This window comes from Eumetopias jubatus, unplaced genomic scaffold, assembly GCF_037043125.1.
Source record: "Eumetopias jubatus isolate StellerSeaLion01/CBP00866 unplaced genomic scaffold, mEumJub1_p1.0 scaffold_13, whole genome shotgun sequence".
NCBI lineage: Eukaryota > Metazoa > Chordata > Mammalia > Carnivora > Otariidae > Eumetopias > Eumetopias jubatus.
Window position 1 is genome coordinate 58058128 of NW_028274819.1, and position 25521 is coordinate 58083648.

General features: G+C 38.3%; 1 protein-coding gene across 3 annotated transcripts in view; it reads left to right on the forward strand.

Annotated features, from left to right (window-relative positions):
• The window catches only part of ACER3 (alkaline ceramidase 3), a 161240-nt gene extending 138808 nt beyond the window's left edge, over positions 1–22432 (forward strand). For all 3 annotated transcript variants that reach the window (XM_028115953.2, XM_088017444.1, XM_028115955.2), the window contains 4 exons: positions 4337–4438; positions 6973–7077; positions 12887–12932; positions 13428–22432. In XM_028115953.2, the coding sequence (XP_027971754.1) occupies positions 4337–4438; positions 6973–7077; positions 12887–12932; positions 13428–13481 (307 nt within the window). In that variant the 3' untranslated portion in view covers positions 13482–22432. The remainder of the gene's footprint in view (positions 1–4336; positions 4439–6972; positions 7078–12886; positions 12933–13427) is intronic.
• Positions 22433–25521: the final 3089 nt, after the last annotated feature.

Here is a 25521-nt window from a genome sequence, read left to right on the forward strand (position 1 = left end):
AAATATACTATATCTGTGAGTCAAGAGTAGGATGCAGTATAAAAAAAGGAACATTCAGAGAATCTCCTACTCCCCCGAAGATACTAAAAATACGGTAAAATGGAAAACTGAAGTGAATGGTTAGAAAGCTACAGTTAAATAAGCCACTGGAATTCCTTCTCCAGAACACACATTGTGACTGCATTATGGTCCATCATCCCCCATCCACCAGTAAGAATCTACCACAGGAAAGGCACTAAACCCATGGTGTGGTCCAGAGTAACCAAGATAGCATGAGGCCTAAGGACCCTTGGGCCCACTCACCACCACTGCTCTAGAAACAGTGAAGTGTTTCCTCCAGTCTGTGGGCTTCACAGCAGAAAAGGCAGAAGCACACGCACACACACCTACACACCTGGGTGCCACCAGGATGATGAGAAAGAAATGGAGAAGAGACTCAATATTACTGGGCCAGATACAAGAACCAGCATAAAAAAGGGGAGGGGACAATGCAGATAAAATAGAAGAGAAGGTATCATTACCAAAATTACTTAAGAAAATATCCTGCAATTGAAAGACATGAATTATTACATTGAAACAACCCACTAGCTGTTCAACACAATGGGTTGAAATAGACCCAATGCCAGTTTCAGAATTCTTGACAGGAAGATTCCACAAGTTTGTAGAGTTAGAAGGCAGAAATACATACAAAGGATCAGGAATCAGAATGGTTTGCGGCTTATCAAAACAAAACTGGCAGCTAGAATTTTAGAATTCTAACTTAGAATCCTGTAGCCAACCAAACTATCAACTCATATATTTGAGTTCTCAAAAAAAAGCTATAGCCTGTAAACTATTACTCAGAAACCTCCTGAAGGATGTATAGTGAGAGAGTAAACCAAAAAGGAGGAAGAACATGAGATAACAAGACATAGGAAATCTAACATTGAGAGAGGTAAAGGCAATTCTCAGGGTGAAGAGGTAGGGAAAGAATTTCTCAGATGATAGCTATACACTGGTCAGGAAGGTAGTCCAGAATGAAGCAGTGTGACTCCAGACCCAGATATGTTGAGGGCCTTCTGTATTACACATTCTCATACCTGATAATAATGGGTAGTCTGTCCCCAGAATCTTATTTACTTAGCTTGTAGGGATCGTGTGTTGATGAAATTCTTGCTCTCTCCTCTGTACCCTGCTGCCTGGATAACCAAAGACATTCATTTCACCCCACAGAAGAATTTTGCTTTGAACTACTGCTGAGAGCTGAAGATTGGCCCCGGTAAGTAAGCTTAGACGCAGAAAATAGAGAGTACTGTACTCCCGTTGATCATATTCTGTCACATCTCAGCACCTGGCCCACACTGCATCCCTGCCAGATGCCTTCACTGTGTTGAGCCCTATGTTTCCTGGGACTCATTCTTGCCTCCCCTAAATGGGGTTATGATAAACTCTGAAAAGCTGAAGACAGACTGTGACTCTCTTAACCTGATCTTCTCTGAGAACCTTTCTCAAACAGTGGCAATAATGCTTTTTCCATGCACAGCCAGGTTTGTGCTTTCCTGGTTTTTAAACTACCCTTTTTCATTCATTTATATACAAATACTTACAGTTAAAAATAAGAAAATATTTGAGAAAATCTATTCTTGTTCACCATACTTAAAAAAAAGAAAAAGTACATGAAGATAGCAGTAGATTTAGAAAGAGCATTCTATAAAATTCAACAGCTATTTACAAACTAAAAACAAAACCCTTTACAAATTAGTAATAGACGGGAACTTTCTTAACTTGTGAACTCTACAGCATCTAACACATGTTGTAATGAAATGTTAAAAAAAAAAGTTATCTTTAAAATGATGAATAGGGCACCTGGGTGGCTCACATGGCTAAGTGTCTGCCTTCGGCTCAGGTCATAATCCCAGGGTCCTGGGATCGAGTCCTGCATCGGGCTCCCTGCTCAGCGGGGAGCATGCTTCTCCCTCTGCTTCTCTCTTTCTCTCTCTCTGTCTCTCATGAATAAATAAATAAAATCTTTAAAAAAAAAAATAAAATAAAATAAAATGAATAAAACAAGAATATGTATTATCACCACTTCTGTTCAACATTACACTGGTTGAAGGCTTGTCCAATATAGTATTTGCAAATCGCATGATCATGTACAGAAAATGTCATAGGACATGTACCAAAAAACTACTAGAAGTAGTAAGTTGGAATTCAGCAAGTTCATGAAATTCAAAGGAATATTCAAAAATCATATTTCTATATACTAGCAGCAAACAATTGAAAAGTGAAATTTCAAAAATACAATTTCCAGTAGCACCAAAAAACATCAGATGTTTAAGGATTAAATTTAGCAACTGTATGTAAGGCCTGCATATGGGAAACTACAATGAACAGTTTTTTGCTGAGGGAAATTAAAGAAGACCTAAATAAATGGATAGATGTACCATTTTCATGGATTAGAAAACTCAATATTATTAAGATGTCAGTTCTCCCCAACTGATCTATAAGTTTAATGCAATCATAATCAAAATCTCTGCAGGCTTTTTGATAAAAATTAAGAAACTGATTCTGAAATTTATCTGGGAATGCAAAGGATCTAGAAGAACTAAAATAATTTTAAAAAAGAATGACAGAGGCACCTGGGTGGCTCAGTCAGTTAAGTGGCTGCCTTCAGCTCAGGTCATGATGTCAGGGTCCTGGGATCGAACCCTATGTTGGGCTCCCTGCTCAGTGGGGAGCCTGCTGCTCCCTCTGCTTGTGCTCACTCTTTCTTTCTCTCTGTCAAATAAATAAAATCTTTGGGGAAAAAAAGTGAAAGGCAAATCACAGATTTGGAGAAAATACAAAATATATATCCAACAAAGGATTTAATGTTTAGACTATATAAAGAACTCTTACAACTCAATAAGAAGGCAAATAATTTTTTTAAATACACAAAGATTCAGCAGACTATCAAAGAAGATACATGGACGGCAAATAGCACATGAGAAGATGTTCCGAAACAGTCATTAGGGAAATGCAAATTAAAACAACAGTGAGATACCACTGACGCCTACAAGGTACAACTAAAATTAAAAAAAAAAAATACCCATGTTATACCAAGGGTTGGTGAGGATATAGAACAATACTCATACACTGCTGGTGGGCATGTGAAGTGTGATCCAGTCACTTTGGAAAGCAGTTTAACAGTGCCTTAAGAAGTTTAACATTCACCTGCCACTCACCTGCTGTACAGTACAGCTATTCCTCTCCTGGCTTTTTACCCAATAGAAATGAAAGCATACGCTCATACAAAAACTTACTTATCAGTGTTCATAGCTGTTTTATTTGTTACAGAAAAAATTGAAACAACATAAATGTCCACCAACATTTGGACAGATAAAACAAGTTGTCGTATATCCATACAGTGGAATACTACTCAGCAATTAAAGAAAAGGAAGTATTGATACACATAACAACGTGGAGAAATTTTAAAATAATTATGCCAAGTGAAAGAAGCCATACAGTGAAGAGGATATACTGTGTTATTCCATTTATATGACATTCTAAAAAATGCAAACTAGCTTTTGGAGATGATGGATATGTTTATTATCTTGATCATAGTGTTTCATGGATATATACAAATGTACCGATCAAATGTACACTTGAAATATATTCAGTTAAATGTAAGTCACTGATACATCATTGAAGCTATAAAAATATATAAGCTACTGTTTTTATTTTGGGTAACTCACTAAGCTTCAGTTTTCTTATCAGTGAAGTGCAAAGACTAATACCTGCCTTATAGGGTTTATTTGAAGATTTTATTCATTTGCTTGTGTATCCAGTTGATGATGGTGCCTGCCTGACACAGAGCAGGTGACTCAGTGTTAATTCTGTTCCTGCACCCCCCTGCCTCTTCCAGGGGACGATAAAGTTATTGGGGGCCTTCAGTTTACTTTCTTGAAACACTTAGCAAAGTCTTAATGGCATATTCTTTCTCATTTTTTTAATGGCTAAATGTAATAGGCAAATGTATTAGAGAATTTAATAGATAGGTTTGCTTTTAATACTAATGAAAACTGGGCACCTGGGTGGCTCAGTCAAGCGTCTGCCTTTGGCTCAGGTCATGATCTCAGGGTCCTGGGATCGGCCCCCGCATCGGGCTCCCTGCTCAGCCAGGAGCCTGCTTCTCTTTCTCCCACTCCCCCTGCTTGTGTTCCCTCTCAGTGTGTCTCTGTCTGTCAAATAAATAAATAAAAGCTTTAAAAAAAAATACTAACGAAAACTTTTCCTTCTCATGAAAGCAGTAGCTTCAAGCTCTGATCATCACATGACTTAACAAAATTTCAGTTTGCTTTCTTTTTTTTCCCCACAGGGTTTATCCATGGCTCAGAGGACTGGGTTATACATCCTTGGGTATATTTTTAATGGGATTTCTATTATGGAACATAGATAACATCTTTTGTGATTCACTGAGGTAAGATATATTTTCAGTCTTTAAGAAATATTTTTGGAAGCAATCTATTAAGCAGAAAATTTCATAGGCATATAGAATTATTAGTGCTATGAAGTGAATTTTTGCCATTGTTGAAGTTAAATTCTGACAATACTTGTTTAATTAACCTAAAAATTTGGACCTAAGACTATTTCATAATATCTGTAGGGATTTTTATGTGTATGCATCACAGAATTATAGAGTTGATCAGATGTTAATTAGGCCTCTGAAATCTCCCTAATCTGCTGTGTTGAAAAAATACTAATGATTTATAAGAAGCATCTAAGATACATGCATATAATTTTGTAGTTTAATATACTTAATGTTATTTTCTAAGAAAGGCAAGTGTTTCTTTTACCATCTTGTCAGCAATTTTGTATTGACTAGAGTTTGAATTTTGGGTCTGTGGACCTTAGTCTGTCACTAAGATAAATATCTTTCTGGGCCTCAGTTTACATAAAATGAACATGTTGAAGAGGTTAAACTAGTGGGTCCTTCCAATTCAAAATTCTGTGCCCTAAAGTTTTGCATAAACACATATGTTGAAAAGCACCAGACAGAGGCAATCAGCAAAATTCTGACTGTGGGAAATCTACAGGATAAATGGCAGAGGAGGTAAGAAAGAGAAGAGGAACATAGACATTAAAAGAGACTTAAGGGGCGCCTGGGTGGCTTATTCGGTTAAGTGTCCGACTCTGGATTTTGGCTCAGGTCATCATTGTGGGCTGGTGAGAGGGAGCCCTGTGTGTCAGTCTCTGTGCTCAGCAAAGAGTCTAGTTGGGATTCTCTCTCTCTCTCTCCTTTTGCCCTTCCCCCCATGGGCACACTCTCTCTCTCTCAGGAAGGAAGGAAGAAAGAGAAAAAGAAAGAAAGAAGGAAAGAGAAAGAAAGAGGAAAGAAAATACTTAAAAATAAATAAAAGACTTAAGAGATACACTGTATCAACCAAATGCAGTGTGTTGATTTTTTTTGAATTTTGATTCAAGCAAACAAACTGCAAAACAAAATTTTAAACTTATGAGAATTGGAACTTTAATCAATAATTGAATATTTTGTGATATTAAGGGATATTGTTAATATTTTATATGTGAAAATGGTATTGTTATGTTTTAAAGAGGTTTTTTTTTTTTTTAAGATTTGTTTCTTTACTTATTAGAGAAAGCAAGCACAAGTGGGAGGGGCAGAGGGAGAGGGAGAGAGAATCGTAAGCAGACTCCACGCTCAGTGTGAAGCCCTACTTGGGGCTTGATCTCATGACTTTGAGATCATGACCCTGAGATCACAACCTGAGTGGAAACCAAGAGTCAGTCACTCAACCGACTGCACCACCCAGGCACCCCTTTAAAGAGGTTTTAATCTTTTAGAGACACATACTGAAATATTTAAAGTTAAAATGATACAATATCTGGGATTTACTTCAAAATATGGAAGGGGGGAAGTGGATGAGAGTCTAGATGTTTGGCTGTAAGTTATAATTGTTGAAGCTGGATAATGGGTACATTATAATTTTGCCTACTTTTGCACATGTTTGAAATTTTCCATAATAAATAAGTAAATATATATTTTAAATGCACACAAACAAACAAGTAATATACTTTGCTTAGAAAACTAAGTTCTGAATGAGTGGTTCTGAATCCGTATTACCCAGCAGAAGCCCCATTAGAGAGAGCATTTACACTGCTGAGATAAGTCATTCTCCTCTGGGTAAGAGCCACTAAGAAATAAAGTAGGTTTTTAGAGATGGTAATTGTCTCAAAACTTCATGGGGTATCTACAGAAATAGTTTTACATTGATTTTTTTCCCTTCTAATAAATGAGAATATTAATATGGTACACATTTAATCGAAAGATGTAGAATTTGAGACTCAGCTGCGCCTTGGCTGAGTGACTTGGGCCACCCAGTCTCTGAATTTTGGGTTGCTCATCTGTAAAGCAAAACTAATTAATAGCCACCTCAAAGACTCACTATGAGGTGAAATAGTATTTACAAAAGTACTTTGTAGACTGCATGGTGCTCATCAAGATGATGAATGTGTGTAGGGCAAGGAAAAGCATGTATCTAGTTTCTTGAGTGAATAGCTAAGTAGACCAATGTTTCCCAAATTGTGTTCCAGGAAACACTTGTTCCATAAAGTGTTAGTAAGATATTACTTGAAGAAAGGGTTCTGTCCATTAGTACATTACCTTAAAAAAAATGAAATGTATAGTTCTGATAGGACTTCTCAAAGCCTTCATTCTATTAATAGACATTGCAGTTTCCAAGAGGGCAATAAACTATGTACTATTTTCTATGTTTTCTTTGAACACAGAATCATTTCTTCATGGAACTTCTGCTAGGAACACTGTTCCTCAAAATATACTTTGGAAAACAATATGCAGACTACAGCAGACTTAAGGAAATTAAATAATTGCCATATCTGAGAATAACATTTCAAATTGCTCAAAGGCTGTCAGCATTAGTTGCTAAATATTAAAAAAATAATAATACGGTGATTTCTTTCCCCCTCTTTACACAGGAACTTTCGAAAGAAGGTGCCACCTATCATAGGTGTTGCCACACAGTTTCATGCATGGTGGCATATTTTAACTGGCCTTGGTTCTTATCTTCACATCCTTTTCAGGTAGGAAAGAGAGAGTTTTTTTAGCATAGTATTGAAGTATTTTGTTCCTTTACCCTTCAAATAGGATGTTGTAAATATAAAATGTCAGAGACAAAAATCAGGAACTTATGTTCTAGCTTTGCCTCTGCCCCTGGGTGACCTTAAGCAAGTCCCTTCCCCTCTCTGAAGCTTAGTTAGTTTTCTCATCCTTTTTTTTTTTTAAGGTTTTATTTATTTGTCAGAGAGAGACTGAGCAAGTAGTGGGAGTGGCAAGCAGAGGGAGAAGACGAAGCAGGCTCCCCACCGAGCAAGGAGCCCGATGTAGGACTAGATCCCAGGACCCTGGGATCATGACCTGAGCCGAAGGCAGCCGCTTAACCGACTGAGCCACCCAGGTGTCCCTAGTTTTCTCATCCTTAAAGTGAGATGGTTGTACTAACTGATCTCTGACACATGACTACATTTTAAGTAATCATTCCTCTCCTTTTTAGAGCAAGTAGGATGTAAACATTTCCATTTCTTTCTTTATCAACATATTTTGTTGTTGTTTATCAGAGAACAAATTTAGAGGGGAAAAAGCAGCCAGATCCCCTAAGTACCGGACTGGAAAAGCATGTGTATCAGAAGTTCCCAGCTTAATTTGTTCCTTCCCTGAGATAAGTTGGTTGCCAGTTTTCTTCCCTTGCTCAAGAGTCTGTTGGAGGTTAATCATTTACAAGCAAAATGAAATTAGAATTCTCTCTGATCACACTATTCAAATAATGCCTCCATATCATTCTCCACTTACCAGGCTTTATTGTTTGCCCCCACCAGCTAGACTTAAAGTTCTTTGAGATAAGGGACTTTATCTTATTCACTGCTACCTCTCAAATGCTTAGAACAATGGCTATCAGATAGTAAGCACTCATTATATATTATTAAATGATTTAATGAATGAATGTGTGCCTATTGATCTCTTTACTAGGGGGTCAGAATATGTTTAATCTCAAATTCTTCTCAAGAGTTGAGAGAGCTGAAATATTTCTAGAAAGGGGAAGAGAATTTTCCTTTGAACCAATGTGAAAATTTACTCAACTGAAATTTGTAGAATACTTCCTCAAAATAACATTTGCATCTCAACTCTCTGGAGATCAATTTATTTAGGCAACCTGAATTATCTAAAATATAACTACCTGAGGATTATAGACAAAGAACTTCTGGGCAGCTAAATAAGAATCATTGAATTCATGCTCTAAAGAGCTCAAGGTTGGGCGCCTGGGTGGCTCAGTTGGTTAAGCGACTGCCTTCGGCTCAGGTCATGATCCCGGAGTCCCGGGATCGAGTCCCACATCGGGCTCCCTGCTCGGCAGGGAGTCTGCTCCTCCCTCTGACCCTCTTCCCTCTCGTGCTCTCTATCTCTCATTCTCTCTCTCTCAAATAAATAAATAAAATCTTTAAAAAAAAAAAAAATAAAGAGCTCAAGGTTATTAGTCATGGACGAGCTCTTAAACTCTGACTATAAGTATATTTATTTTACCTTTTGCAACCTGTTACTACATTGATTATTTGGATTCTCAGCCCGTAGCACATTAGAAATAGCTAATTTAAAAGGGAAGGGATAGGAAATGTTTGAGGAAATTGAAAAATGAAAGAGAAGAAATAATAACTATAAAATGAGCCTGAGAATTATAAACTTAGCACCTTAACACTGCCCAAGAAGTCCCGAGGACATTACTGCAGTGTAATACAATACAGTCGTAAAGTTCTATAATAAATAAGAAGGGAAAGTATACTCATCATATGCTATTTTTAAATGTTAGGTTCCCGCTTTCCCCTTCCCTTTTTCACCTTCCCCTTTCCGTTTCCCTTCCCCTTTAGGCTTCTCTCCTCCTGATATGGAAACCCTTCAGGGAGGCGGGGTACTGAGGGGGGAGAAGTGCTGTGCCGTGGTGGCCGCTTTCAGTGTGTGAGGAATGAAGAAAGGAGGTCAGATCCGGTGGTGATGGGGAAGTGGCTGCTGTGCAGTGCAGGGAAGCAGAGTGACCAGGGGAAGGAATATGGCGGGGTGGGTGGAGGAGGTGGCTGAAGTTAGGAAATGGGTTACACTGAACAAGTACATTCATTGATTAAACAATAAGTAAATATATTGGAGATAACAAAAGCCTGATTTCCCCACTGTCTCAGAAGGGATTTACAAATATGGAAAGAGGGAAAGCTAGATGGAATCTTGAGGGGGTTAGATTAGAATTTAAATTATTAGGGGTGTCTGGGTGGCTCAGTCGGTTAAGCGTCGGACTTAAGCTCAGGTCATGATCTCAGGGTCCTGGGATTGAGCCGCGCATCAGGCTCTGCTCAGTGGGGAGTCTGCTTCACCCTCTGCCTGCTGCTCCCCGCCCCCCCACTTGTGCTCTCTCGCTCTCTCAAATAAATAAATAAAAATCTTAAAAAAAAAGTATTAGTATGAACTCATGAGTGTGTGACACCAACATAAATGTACACACAGATATGGAAAAAGTTAGATGTATGTGTGTTGTATAAGTTATAAATATATATGTATACATATGCTTACACATACATGTATTGCTTAGCTCTGTGAACCCCTGTGAAGGCTGAAAGGCAAGCTTTGGCCTTCTAAACCTGAGATAGTGTGAATATCAAAATTAAATAGCAAGAGTTTCAAGTTACAACCCTTTGAATAAAATGAGAATCTATGAGTGCATACTAATACAAATAAATGAGAAGGGAAGCTCTTCCTTACACAAGAATGCCCCATAACAAATGTGGAAGAAACAGTGGTCACAGATGATCACCACTTGGCAACCACCTTAAAGATAGTTGATATGTATTATTTATCAATGGATGCTCTGGCTGATAGATGGGAGTATGATGAGGAACACATATTGGTGTAATTTAGAATATCTCCACATGAAATACTAATAGAAAGGGGGAAATGGTGACTTTACAGTGAAGAAAAGTCGCAGCAACCAAATTGACCATGCATTTAAGGTTAACATTGCCATGATAGAGCCGGTCATTTATGGTATGTCTCCTGATAAAATACACTGAAATGAGCTCAGCATCATTTCTGTAGTATTCCTGCCAAAAATGCATGGCCTGGGTCTGGTTATGAGGAAATATTGACGGACCTATGTTGAAGGTCCTTCTACAGAATGAAAGTCCTATACTTTTTAAGACTATCAAGTTCATGAAACAAGGAAAGACTGAAGAACTGTTCTAGTTAGAAAAAAATTGTTAAGGTATGAAAACCAAATGCAGTGCATGTTTCTGGATTGCAACCTGGATCAGAAAGGAAAAAAGAGAAATTATTGGGACAGTCAACAGAATTGGAATGAAGGGGCGCCTGGGTGGCTCAGTCGTTTAAGCGTCTGCCTTCAGCTCAGGTCATGATCCCAGGGTCCTGGGATCAAGCCCCACATTGGGCTCCCTGCTCGGTGGGAAGCCTGCGTTGCCCTCTCCCACTCCCCCTGCTTGTGTTACCTCTCTCACGTGTCTCTCTCTGTCAAATAAATAAATAAAATCTTTTTAAAAAAATTGGAATGAAGTCTTGAGTTGGATGTTAGTATTGTATTAATTTCCTGAGTGGAAGGGTTGTATTATAGTAATTTAGGACACTGTCCTTGTTTTATGGTGATACGCATTGGAATATTTAGAGGTGATGGGCATCATGTCATTCAAAGACTCTATAATATATACACTTTGTGTGTGTGTGTGTGTGTGTGTGTGTGTAAAACAGATGTGGTTAAATGATAACAATTTGGCATCTGGGAGACAGGGATACAGGAATTCTTCATACCAATCTTGCAACTTTCCTGTAAGTTTAAAACTATTTTTAAATTAAAAAAATAAAAAAGGGGAGGGGAAGGCCAAGCCTCCAGATGATGGTGGGGGTGAGGGGGTTGAGATATTTAGTGTAAATAAGCAAATAGAAAACTGATCATCTAACTGGTAATCAAAATACCTTCTAAAACAGTAGGCTATCCATGTTTGTGAAAAAGAGAAGGCTAAATATACATATATGCTCATAAATACTTAATTATCTTTGTAAGGGTATATGTTAACTGGTAAGCACTAGCATTTCTCTCTGGGCTAAAGGTACCAGGTAGGAGACAGATCTTTTTCCTATGTACTCTTCCAAATCTTTAACAAATGATTATATTCCCTATTTAAAAAAAATTTTTTAAAATAAAACAATGATATTTTTTATATCCATTAAATGAGCTCTATAGTATTTTGAAATTTCCTTCTGTATTCTTTTGTTGCAGTGAAATGGTATCATCACACATTACTCGTCAGTGTAAATTGCTGTAACCCATTTGGAAAGAAATTTGATACTACATGTGTTTGTGAAAATAAAATATTTATATATATATTTTTTTTTTTAAACACTCATCTTTTTATTTTTTTTTAAGATTTTATTTATTTATTTGTCAGAGAGATAGCATAAGCAGGAGGAGTGGGAGAGGGAGAAGCAGGCTTCCTGCTGCGCAGTGAGCCCGATGCGGGACTCGATCCCAGGACCCCGGGATCATGACCCGAGCTGAAGGCAGTCGCTTAACCGACTGAGCCACCCAGGCGCCCAAAATATTTATATTTTTTTATCCCAGTTATTATATTCCCTGGAATTTATCCTAAAGAAAAATGAAAATGAAAATGTGTGTGTAAACTCAAATATGTTTATTACAGTGTTACTTAATTAGCAAGGCAACAATGATAGAAGAAAAATAAATTACCTAATAAGGTAGAATTATAAATTATAGTTTATCTTTTATTCAGCCATTTAAAATTATAAATGTGAAAATTTTATAGCAACATAGAAAGGTATTTGGATTATTTGGATTTTTAAATGAAACAGACTAAAATCATATGTAGGTAATTATTAACCCTGTGTAAAACTGATTTGTGTGGGGACAAGGGTTAAAGTAAATACAGAAAAAAATGAAGCATTTTGACTATATTTGGTGGCAAGGTTGTGACTTTTTTTGTTTTGTTGTCTATTAACGTTAAAATGTTTTACTTTGTTTTTTTTTTTTAAGGAGGCAGAGAAGATAGAATATGTTTTAGACGTATTTCATCCTAAATAACTAAAATAAAAGAAGCTTGGATATTCAAGCTTCAGTTATGGAAGTTTTGATTCTTTGGGTACCTCATTGAATGAAGCATGCAAATAATATTTCAGAAGGATGATTTGAGAATTTAATATAACACATGTGCCTTTTAAGACTTAAGTACTATACAAATGTTTGTTTCAAACAGAGTTAACACAGGGAAGTAAAAATATCTGACCTTGGAGCTTTGCTCCATCACTTCATAACTGTGTAACAATCTTGAGCCAAGTTATTTACTTGCCATATGCACTGATTTAGAATCCAGTCTCATTCATCTTCAGAAGTTACTTATTCTAAAGGTCCCTGTGAGGAAGACTTGCATTACCTTCTTGATTATCTCATACCTGTATTGTAATCCTTGTAGAGCTGATATAACTACTTCCAAAATATTCTAAGAATGCTTTAATCCTTGCTACCATTATCTTCAAAGATGAAACTGGCAATTATGATATGAATCATCAAGTATGAGTGTTGTGCTCCCTACTAAACTACAAACATCCTGAGGTCACAGTCTGAGTATTGATTTCTGTCTTCCTTAGCAGCTTACCAAGTGTTCTGCATAGAATAGCTGCTCAAAAAATGGTTGCTAAATGAACAAAGAATCTACTAGGATTGCTTTTTTGTGTGTGTATACAGAGGCACTGTGGTTAAATTTGTCAGTAAGAAAGTTTGTATGAATTAAAAATTAATCTGAAGAGCTCTCCCCCCCTCCCCTTTTCTTTCAGTTTATATACAAGAACTCTTTACCTGAGATACAGGCCAAAAGTAAAGGTAAGTTCCCTTCCTAGGGGTGGGTGTGTGTGGGTGTGTACATGCATGTGTGGATGTGTTAGGAGAGGTTTGGTATTGAGAGGATGGGCTACAGGTGGAAGAAGGGGATGGGCTGGAAAGGTACAAGCTTTGGAACCAGATGCTCTTGAATCTTGAACCGGGTCTTCCACATACTGCTCTATGACCTTGGGCAAGTCTGTTCTCTTTAAGCCTTAGTTTTTTCAACAATAAAATGGAGCTGTCAATAGCTACATTACAGAGTTGTTTTAAGAAACTGAGATGATTAAAATGCCCAGCGCCATGCCTGACAAAATAGAAGCTTAATCCATTTAAATAAATTAAATAAAAATAATTTCTGAGATCTGGGGAAAGTCTGGAAAGACTATGCCATACTCAGGCTACTAGTTGTTAGCATACCTAGCTCATTGGTTCTTTTTCAGGGATAACACGCAGCAGTTACCTTCTTTCATTTTGTCCTAACTTGTTTCCAAACAGTTTCTCTTCGGAATCTGGCCAGTGATCCTGTTTGAACCTCTCAGGAAGCACTGATGAATTATTCCACCAAGAAAACAAAACAGCACCTGCCATAGACCTGGCCAAATGAATAAGCAAATCCTTAAAGATCTACACATTCAAATATATTATAACCATCGGAGTAAAGGAGTGACTTTCTGAGTAATGCTGCCAGTCACACAGAGAATAAGGAATGGGGCTTGTTGGATGTTTAGCTTGTGTGTGTATCTCATTGTTCTTCTCCTCCTCACCCTCACCCTAAGATGTTTAAAAAGAAACAGACATGATGTGTGTGTATACACTTGAATGCTGGAAAAATGAGGCTTTTCTTAACAGGTTAACAGTTTGTGCAGATCATAGGAAATTAACCTTTTTCCCTTTTTTGATAAGGGTTGCATGTGAATTATACTTTGCTTATTATTTGATTAAATAATCAAAACAGCTAAGTATTGGCAAAACCCCATATCCAAATGGCCAGTTGTGGAACCAGCACTTAGCGGTGTCAGCCTTGATTTATATTCTTGTCCTAGTAACCTCGTGAATGGTTTTCCAAGATTTTGAAAAAGAGCTGTCTGTGGGATTCTTTTTTTTTTTTTTAATTTTTTTATTGGGTCTGTGGGATTCTGATAGTTCTTCACTGTCTGCCTTTGTGGTAGTCAGTATGTCATAAGCAAGCTCCAACCTGCTACTAGGTTCCATATTTGCCGTATCCCAGATTTGCAGTGGGCTCTGGGGTTTCTGTGTGCAGCACAGCCAATCAGAGTGGGTGGGTCACCTTGTAATATCTATGAAGACCACGAGGACCCCTGTAGAATGTTGTTATAGCTCCAGCCAGTTAAGGGTGGTTTCTCAGTTTTCTTTGATCTTTGCAGATCTTTAAGTTGTCACTGGTTTTATGGCTAGGCAAACATGATTGGTGGTCTGGCCTACCCCCCATATTCCATCCTCTTCGCCTAACTTATTTGAAGTTACCAGTGAATGTTGTTACCCTCCGACTTTTTTAAATTATACCATTTTTTTTCCAGTTTTCAGAGAGGCTATGGTTATGCCCAGGGAAATGTTTCAGGTTAACTAGAGCTAAAATGATCAGTGTCCTATTTACCTTAAGCTTATTAGAATATCTGCCCCTTCATATTTTGAAGGAACTAGATATAAGAGTTGAGAACAGCTCTAACTTCCTTGAACTTGTAACAGAACTCACCAAAATTAAAGTGCTAAGAAATGGCCGTGAAATATCATTGTAAGGCAGCTAGTTCTAATTTGGGTTTAAATGTAGAACAAATTGAATCACTTTTCACAAACTAACACCTGTCTAGTGTAAAAACCTGATTTCACCCCTTTGCTGATGTATCACCATATTTGTAGCTCCATACCATTTAGCATTTTTGCAACTTTTTCCTGCTCATGCATTATAAAATCCAGATTGTTTTTACCACATGGTGACATTGACCCAGATTAAATCCTGAAGCTACAACTTCAAAAGGAAAATCATTTTTTTTCTTATGCAAAGGTATAAAACACTCCTGTCATTTCTCCAGTATCCAGTAAGTCTCCTTGGTACAAATTTAAACCAATACAAATTTTGTCGTTTTTCTTCACCTACTAGCCTTAGTTGTAGTCGAAGTACTATTTTCCTTACCTTAGCATGCCAGCATGCCATTAGGCAGGTAATTCTGCCTACTTTTGTGATCCTCCAGCAAGAAAAACACTTGCCAAAACAAATCTAAAGAACTTTGGCTGTGCCTTAAGAAAATCTAAATCTAAGCCGTTCCAACACACAGCCTATAAGACTGTTCTTTTGCCACGAGATCTTACATTTTTTTTAATAAGTTCATTTGTTTCACACCATTGTCTTTTTGTACTTTTCATTCACGTTACACTTCTGTGTAAAGAATTTATATACGTCAACAAAGGCACAGCCTTCTTGACAGGGCAACTAGGTGTGGTGCAACTGAGTTTCTGTGTATCACAGTCAGATAAGGTGTGGGGGACCCCCCCCGCCCCGGCCCTGGGGTCCTTTTCAGCGGCTTGCTGAATGAGCAGTTGTAGTCACTTGAAGAAAGTTGTCCAACACCTCAGTGGAGAAGCATGGGCACCACTGGATGATCTGTAATGCTGTGGCCAGTTCTTCAGAGACCCTTGTTTCTGCTGTGAAAACAGCAACATGAAAGCAGAAAGCATTTTAGAAGTGTTGAACATAAAGCAGAGACTGAATCCAGACTCTCAACTCTCCAAGTTAGTCTGTGCCTCACATATGGCTGTCTTTCTAGCAGCCTAAGTATTTGCTCACTCAAGACTTTGTTTCTGTGCCATAGTGAGTATTATGGAAATACTGCTGACCTTCAGGACATCACTAAATTGACTTTATTTCAATGGCTTTATTTTTCCCTTCTAGGATTCTGGGTGGGCATTATAGCTTGTATTACTACCCCGCCTTCCCTTTATTTTCTTGGCAGAAAGTTTGTTTACATACCATCTGATGTGAAAGGTGCTCCTCTGTGGGTCCTATAGCAAATTATCTTTCAGAAAATACTAATACCTTAAGAGGATCTGAAAGAAGCAGTTTGCTTGCACATCTTAATATCCTGCCATTTTCACAGAAAATTGAAAGCATTTGACTCTTTTTTTTAAGGAAAAACTATGAAAGGTGGTTGTACTAATCTGGTTGGTCACTCTACCCACCCCTCCCCACCTTGGTGCTTTCATGAAACGTTGCCAACACCTGAATTGATCTTTATCCTTGCAATATTGTATAAATTGATGATTGGTGATAAACTGATGAGAAACATTAGGTTTTGAATAATTTACAAATGAGAACCCCAAATAGAGGTATTTGGTATAGCAGAATTAGATAAAATATTATGGTTTACCCTAAATGCACAATTTCCAGGACTGTTAAACTAGGCTTTCCTTACACTAAGAAGGTTTTTCTTATACTAAGGAGAAGGAGGTAGGAGTCAATATCAAGAGACCAAAAACTTTAGGTACATACACAATGCATGAAAATCTTTAAATGCCTGAAAAAACTAAGTTCTATTTTTTTTTTTAAGATTTTGTTTTTAAGTAATCTGTATATCCAATGTGGGGCTCAAATTTATAACCCGGAGATCAAGAGTAATGTGTTCTAACCAGAGTATAGAATAAGAAGTACAGTCCTGTACTTCCTATTGACTGAGGCAGCCATGTGCCCCAAAACTAAGTTCTGTTTTAATGCCAGTTCCTTCAGAATTTAGCCAGTGCCCCTTAAAGTCTAATGATTTAGCTTAAGGTTTTCTTTTTTTTTCTTAAGATTTTATTTATTTATTTGACAGAAACACAGTGAGACGGGGAACACAGCAGGGGGGGTGGAAGAGGGAGTAGCAGGCTTCCTGCCAAGTAGGGAGCCCGATGAGGGGCTCGATCCCAGGACCCTGGGATCATGACCTGAGCTGAAGGCAGACGGTTAATGACTGAGCCACCCAGGCGCCCCTAGCTTAAGGTTTTCTTATGAGTCCTATGGGTTCCATATTATTTTGCTCTTGAAAAAAGTAATTTGTTGCTAAGTTGAAGAGTTTTAGCTCTCAATTCCACAGTTACATGACAGAAGAAATTCTTTTAACCCTGTGGCTTATGATGTGCTACTGGATAAGTATTTCTATAAAACCGATATTTGAAAGAGAATCGGTTATAATTGGAATTTGCAAGTAAGTGGCAATTTGTAGATCTACCTGTGTCTTACATTTTACATCTTATCAGTGCCATAATATAATTAGTTTGGTGACTTTGTCTTGTTTTTCAGTATCTAAAATTACAGCTTATTTGCTATGCTGTAAACATTTGGAAATAATGAGTAAAATTTGGCTAAAAGCTAAACCCCTTTGTAGAGGGGGCTGTAAAGTGAAAATAAAGTCATGACCCACCTGAATGGGAAACTTCAGAAACTTCAACGCTGTTTTTTAAACTGTTGGACTTACTTTAAGAACAAGGAAACTTAAATGTCTAACTGTAGTTGCTAGATGAGACGTTGCCACTTTTGCTGAGGTCCATGTGAGCATGCTACTTGACTTAACATTTCCTCCCGTTGGAGAGGAAAAACCTCTCTTCTACCCTCTTAGATCCAGTAGTTAGGGACCTGTGAATTAAACTGAATAGCAAGAGAAAATGTAGATTTTTTTTTTCACATCTGTACGCAAGAACTCAGAGAAAAGCAGAATTCGGGGCTCATATGCCATCTTAATAAGGGGAGGGGAGAAAGGGCACTTAGGGGAAAACAAATGACTTTCAGAAAGGATAAATGGGCCCTTGGGAGAAAGAAGGGAGGTATAATAGTTTTGTGAAAATGTCTGCTTAGTTGTGGTACCCAAAGTCCCAGGGAGAGGATTTGTAACAGTTGAGTTCTTTGGGGGAGGTTCTACTTTTAGGCAGATACAGGGAGTTCAGAAAAGCCTCTTCCTGCCTCTGATTCTCAAATGCCCTTAGCTCAAAATAATTGTTATGCCACAGTGGTGTATTCTGCACCCTTTATTTCCCCCATCTGAAACTTCCCAGGGTGTTTCAAGGAGCAGAAGCTGAGATAGTGGTTGTGGAGAAAAGATTCAGGTTAGAAGGCGGGAGGTAAGAGGTATGCAAAGGGAAAAAAGGCGTAGATTTATGGAGAAAGAAAAGAAAAAACAAAAACTAATAGTTGAAGCGGATTATAAACTCAGTTTCTTGAGTTCAGAGATGAGTCAGTCCAAATGATTTCTACATGTTGGTCTTGAAGTGTCTTTAGATTGCAGAGTCACGATGGTCGTGGTAATCTCACAGTCATGGGCATTTCCTGGAGCTCAGAGGACCATGTTCTGGTGAACTTCCTGAGTGGCCCAAACTGTTGGGATAAAGCCTTTAAGGTTCCCTTCAGCTTGCAGGGCTTTAGGAAACAGGCAGTTTTAGTTCTTAATGGTGCCAAGTCAGGAGGGTGGAAGAAAGTCGGAAAAGTTAATTGCTGACAAAATGCACAAGATGGCAGGATTCAGCTTTCAAAGAGGTGAAAATAGCTCAAAGACAATGAACAGGACTAGAATCTGATAATCCACAGTGGTGGGTTATAGTTTTCCATTGAAACATAAAATTTCTCTGTAATCACCTCCACTTTTATCAAAGATAATTGAGGTAAGACTATTTTTGTTTCCAAAACAAGTCTAGTCTCATCAAACTTGCCCTGGTTGTTTATGTAAATGTAGCAAGAATGGTAATTGACAACATAGGCCTTTTTAAGTTTGTTTTACTGGAACTTTTATTAGGAATCTCAGATTGGACTTTTAAAAAGCTCAAGGCTAGGAGAATTTGCCATCAGACTTCACTTGCAGTACCCACAGATTTGGATGAATTCCTTCTCAAGATCCCCAAAATATCCTAAGTTTTCTGGGCCTGCCAGGAGGTAGCCTTGCTTACTCACCTGTAAGGCTGGGAATCCTGTAAGCCAGGTGCCAGGTGGGTTTTCCAGGAAGGTTTTATAAGCACTGACTCCTTAAAGTCCACCTTAGTTTCTTAAACCTGGTCATCTCTGATGCTATGCACAACATTCTCACACATGACACTCCAGTCAAAGCCTAATATAACCAGTGTTTCCAATTGTGTCCTGTTATAAGAAGAACAAATTCTTACTGAACTTACTCAAATAACTCTATTGCCGTGAAAATAACAATCAGTAAGGGTTTCCAAATTTTGGATGGCTCAGGCAGGGAGAAAAGATAAATGTTTTGTTTTTGTTTACAAAGATATAATCTACTAAATTGCTATGTTATAGATAGCTTCAGAGAAAGGGGTTTTTTTAAATCCCAGAAAATGAAACATTAAAGAACCAGCAGTATTCTGAGCAAAGGTCATAGAAGAAATCATAATCATTCTTTATCAGTCTACTCAGTGCCATATGATAAATTCAGGTGTTTCTTGATTTGCGGTTTTATGAACCTATGAGCTTTTCTGTTTGTTCTAGAAATCATTAGTCCAGGGTATGATCTTAAAATTACCTAAACAATGACATTGGAAACCTGTACCCCACAGTAATGCTGTAATCATACTGTGGGTCCCTGAGATAATCCTTTTTTGTTGAAGATTAAACCTGCAGCTGATTAAAAGAGTTTTCAGGAAAACATCAGGGTAAAACAATATCTGTGAATGACAAAAGGCTTTAAATGGCCATGATTAAAGATTTGATGAGAGTTCTTTATAATGCAGTTGACAAGAAATTTAGTTGTCTCTGTGACATTCAACAGTTTAAGATAGCTGGAGTTATGATTGGTCACATTCTACTAGGACTTGGACAGCTATGATGTTGACAAATTTCCAATAATCCAAGAAGCTGTGTCCTTTTAATAGGAAATTTCAACCTCGAGTTTTGCATCCATATACTATTGAGCTCATTTCTTAAAAAAGAAAAAAAAAAGATTATAAATAAATGCATTCAATCTTAGCCAGTTTGCCCACATGAATAAGATATTCCCCCCTTCTTTCTCTCCCCTCCATCCCCTGCCCCCACCCTCTTCTGCAGACCCTTTACAACTTTATGCCCATGTGGGATTTTGTCCATTCCTCTTCCTCATTCTGGAACAACTTTTAAACAACCTCTGTGTAACTACTTGACAAAATTGCTCTTCTTTTTTCCTTAACAAAAACACATCTTTCATTTCTTACAGGCCTTTGAGATTGCTTCCCTTCTTTATTTTTTCTAGTATTTTTCACTTACATGTATTGATTAGCATTTTTAACCCTTTGTAACCTTAATTTCCAGTGAAAATGAGGAAGTCTTCAGTTGTGAACTGTCACATATCAGCATTCTATAGATTAGCACATTTATGAATGTACCACTTCAATATCCAGATCTATATGTTTCTTCATAATACAACTTCTTAATGTGGTAAAAGAACATGTTTATTAACAGGCCCAAATATCTTTAGTCAAAATAATCTTTTAGGTCAAATAACAGGTCCAAATATCTTTAATCGAAAATAAGTCAAAAGTAGATAAACTTATGTTTAGTAATTAATGTTTCAGCATTTTATTTGGAAATGACCTAGACACAGATACAAAGAACTACTTCATTTGAAATTCAAACTAGAGATAAAACCCTGGCTTGGGACCGTAAACTTTGATGTTGGATTTGACATTGGTTTGACATCATTGAGGGAAAAGTGGAAAATGTGTAAGGGATAGCAAGTTTCACCAAGCAACAACTCTTTCCCTGATAGGCAATCAGAGCAGCTTAAGGAGACTGAGCACTAAAGAATGTAAGCAGTATTGTTAGCTACAGAATTTCTACTCTAACAGACATGCACTTGGCCATTTACAATAAGCAGTACCAACGCCCATTTTAATTCACTTTCAATAGCCAGTATTGCTTCACAAGACCTTCATTTATTATTAAATCCAGCAAATTACTACCTGTTTTGATTGGCAGCTAGTACAGAAAATGATCACAAGAATATTTCCTCCTAGCAGACCCTAAAAACAAAAAATTTATCACAGGTAACCTAAAATTGCCCCACTCTGTTTAGCTCAGCAGCTGTGGATATTATAGCACCAACCACAGGTCACACTTTGCTCACAACTCGTTCTCAACCCTTCTTAACAAGACCTGCTTCATTGCTTTAAAGAATACAACGCTGATACTAGAACTAGATTTAGTCAATGGTAATTTATTCACAAAATTGTCATAAAGGCAGCTTTATTTGAAACTTCTGGCAGTGTCTTTGCAGAACATCACTTTTACATTGAGTTTGGAGAAGTAACTAAGATTGCAGCAGAGCACATTCCTTAAGGAAATCACATAAATATAAGCACATAAATATAGTTCACTACAGATACTCGTTTTGAGATCATCTGCACCTTAAAGAAAATGATAAAAATGTTTTATGATATCATATGGCTCTAGACCAAGGGTTGGCAAACTACAGCCCACAGACCAATTCAGTCTGCAGTTGTATGGCCTGCAAGCTAAGAATGATTTTTACTTTTTAAAAGTGTTTAAACTTACAAAAAGAAGAAAATGCAACAGAGATGTATGTGGCCTGTGATGCCTCAAATATTCACTATCTGGTTCTGAGAGTTTGCCGCCTCTTCTCTATGTCTTCAACAAAGGAACTCTGTAATGCAAGTCCAGTATAGTACTTGCCACGGCGCTTCTGATGATTCCAGTGTGTATTCATCAGAAAGAAAATATTTTATACATTTAAAACCTCTCACTTCTTTGTTGAATGTAATAGGATTTGTGTTTAAATATTTACACTATAAAATTATTTCTTCATACCAGTTTTACTAGATCATTAACGGCCTGCTGCAAAGTGCCTAAACCTTTGAATAAAATTACATGATTTTGTTTTCATTATGTAGGGAATTACATTCCATACTGTAGAGTCCAAAAATGCTAGTTGCATTCAGTTTTTAAGTTGACTTCCAAAAAGCTGAGATCTTTTGACCATCTTTCCTCATGCCACATAAAATGTGTCATGTGGCAGTTGTCAGGGAACTAATAAGCCATCACAGTCGTGGGTACTTTTTTTTTTTTAACTTTCTAAAAGGAAAAGTTCGAAGTCCTTTCCACAGTTAGTCCTTGTTTCCTTTTGGCTTTTCTTTTTAGAGCTAAATTATTTAACACCAATTAATTAGTCTGTTTTAATAACTAGGTATTATCAATTTCTGTTTAATGTACTGATCAGGCATTGTCTACTGTCCAGCATTTCCACACATTTAATATTTCTGAGTCATTAATGTGGCCAACAGATAAACCGTTCAAGGTAATATAAATGTTCCTAGTTTCATTTTGATGCAGATGTCTGTTCTACTAGCAATTACTTAATAAGCATAGGTTGTACTGAATCTTTACGAGGAACTAACCATTTTCAGGTGATCTCAGATTGCTTATTCACTTTTTCTATTTGATTTGCCAGTGCCACAGTCATTTTTCTAGAAGATAGTAGAATTATGTATTTTTATCTAATCTGCTATAACCTAGGCTATATTTCATTACTTCTCTAGGTGAAAATATTAAAAATGATAACTGTTTTGTAGTAAGACTTCTGGTACTGTTTTACCCTGGTTTATATTAATATATACATTTATATAAAGGTAGGACCACCATGTTTAGTTGTATAGTCTGTGCACTGCTCAAGGCACCCACTTGAGGGAGGGGAGTTAGTGGAGGCCGAAATCTAACCTGTGCTCAGCTTGTCAAGGTATGTGCCTTGGTGGAGTTGCATCTTGGGACACCTTTTTCCAGTTTCTAGGTGAAAGGGTCTGTATAAGGCCAGCAGCAATCCTGCTCACAGGAAGGATCTTTATCATTAGAGTTTTGAACTATACTGCAGTACCTTTCTACTCCAAGGCTAGGTAATTTGCAAAGCAAAAGCTAGTTAAACATTTATAATCTATAAATACACAGCATTCTCAACTTTAGGAGCTCCGGAGTAAACACTACAGCTTCAAAACAGAAAAAACATATGCCACGAGCCGTTGTATGTCTGTGGTTTCTGTCTTTCGCAATGGCTAAAGCACCATCTGCAAGATGTAAAACAAAACTAGAATTTCCCACTCCTCGCTCAGTAATCCAAACCATGGCTTTTCAAATATTAGTTTTCCTAGCCAAACCCTCTGGAATGGGTAGTCTGAATCACTGCTGACCATATATTGATAAGTCAACTAGTTTCTCTTTTGTATGTCAGGAAGGGACAGCCTTGCCTGAATCAACAGGCTGCCAAGGAATACAAGTGAATTTTCAAAGTGATTTGAACTCTGCTTTGTAAAGATAAGGACCGAAAACGGGTTGGGATTGCTTTAATTCCACCTCAGAGTAGTTCATGCCTTTCTAAAGCTACCCTGCCACACACACCCTCCAAACACAGGCATTCACCATTTGAGTGAATTTCCCTTGAGCTGATGGGGCTCAGCTCTAGCGTGCCGGGGGTGGGGTTTTCCCACCACCACCCCCCAGCTTTTTTTTTTTTTCTCGCTTTAGCCCTGGACTGGAATACAGATCTACCTAGGTGCTAGAGAAAGGACCTGTCTCACTTGGTAAGCCAGCCTAGCCCCAGAATAGGGCTGATTCTCAAATGTGGAGAAAGCATAAAAAGAGAAAGAGGATTCGTTTCTCGAGCCTTGCTATGTGGGAACCGTATGGCACTGTGCCGTCCACTCAGCAAACTTCGGAATGCTATGTCCATGTTAGGTGTAGGAGCAGATGGAGAACAAGACATCCTGCCCCAGGCACTTACACTCTAGTGCCCACCAAGTAACTACCGGTTACATTTGGGGTGAGTGTCATGGAGGGAGGGAACAGAGAGCTTTGGAAGTGTGCACAAGGAAACTGGAGAAGGGGACACTTCTCTAAAGAGGAATGTTAGGTTAACTGAAGGGTGAGAGGAGTTAGGAAAAGAGAGACAGACTGGTTACAGCAGAGAGAGCAAAAAGTGGGTGTCTGGGGAGATGAGCAGGGATCAAGTCATACAGGGCTTTCAAAGCCACGTCGAGAACCTGAATTTTTTTTTCTTTTTCAAGACTAACCTCAGAGATGGTTCTGAATGAATTGGAACAATGCTGTTATCTTTTTAAAAATTTTTTATTGTTATGTTAATCACTATACATTACATCATTAGTTCTTGATGTAGTATTCCATGATTCATTGTTTGTGCATAACACCCAGTGCTCCACGCAGAATGTGCCCTCCTTAATACCCATCACCAGGCTAACCCATCCCCCCACCCTCCTCCCCTCTAGAACCCTCAGTTTGTTTTTCAGAGTCCATCGTCTCTCGTGGAGCACCTGAATTTGGAAAGCTCCTGAAAGTGTGGAAAATGGACAAAAGGGAGTCAGTGTGGGTGCAGGAGTACCAGATAGAAGATCAAATACATCTGAGTTATATGGGAAGCAGCAGATTGGGGGTGAGTTCGCAAGTAAGTTTGGGAGTCATTGAACGTGAAGACCGTGAGAGCGAGAATCCTGGTGGAGAGCTAAAAGTTAGTAAAATACTGTGGATCTGGAGCTCAGCTGAGCAATCTGGGTTGAAGACAGAACTCTGAGAAAAACATACATGGTATTTGAAGCCATGGGAGTAGAGGAGATCATGGAAGGAAAGAAGAAGGTCTCAGGCTAAGTCCCATAAACCAAACCATTTAAGGGTTAGGTAGAGGAATTATGAAGGGCAGGGGCACCTCCAAAGAGAATCACCACTCACTTGGAAAGGAATCTGAGGGTGAGAGCCCGTGTTCTAGTTCCTCGGGGTCTGTATACGGCTAGCTCTGTGCTCCACGTGGTATGTGGGCGGGAAGGCAGTAGCCCGGACCCAACACTGCCCTGAGGCAGCAGCAGGCTCCCCAGGGGAGCCCATTGGCATTGTCTTGACAGGGTACAGTTACATACCTCATGTCCTTGGTCTAAAGACCTGGCTTAGGATCTTGGGCCCCCACTGAAGAGGTGTCTGTAGCCAAGTCACTTAACTTTAAATGTTGGATTCTGGATCTGTAAAATGTGGGATTGTCTGAAGGGTTAGCACCACGGTGTAGCATGAATCTAATTATAATGGGCTTTCTGAATAGGATCCTTCCTGTAAGAATGTCTGGCCTGGGTCTTCCAGGGGTATCTCAAAACTTGTAGACAACCCTGAGGAGTCAACCTCTCTTCCAGGTCCCTCTCCCATTGACCAGTTTGACCTGAAACAAGGGGCCATCCAACTTTCCTCCCCTTCCTGGTCGTCAGGTGCTACCTTGTGCTCACAGAACCTGTTTGTCTTAGAGATGGGGACAGGTTCCTCTGCCTTATCCCACTCCAGTTTTTCAGACTAGGGTGTGGCTGAACAAGCACTGGACTGAGACTTTTTACAATAGATTAAAACATCTACCCCACTGTAAAGAGGCGGGCTGGAAAGGAATTAAGATTGTTATAACTCCACCTCTGAACAGTACACACATTTTGAAGTCACCCTGCCACACATATCCACTACATACATCTCACTAGGGTCCCCCTGGCCATTCCAGAACCTTCCTAGAGAGGCCATAGTTGCCTGTTCTAAAGTCTATTCACTTTACTCCAATAAACTTACCTCATCTAACTCTCACCACTTCAATTC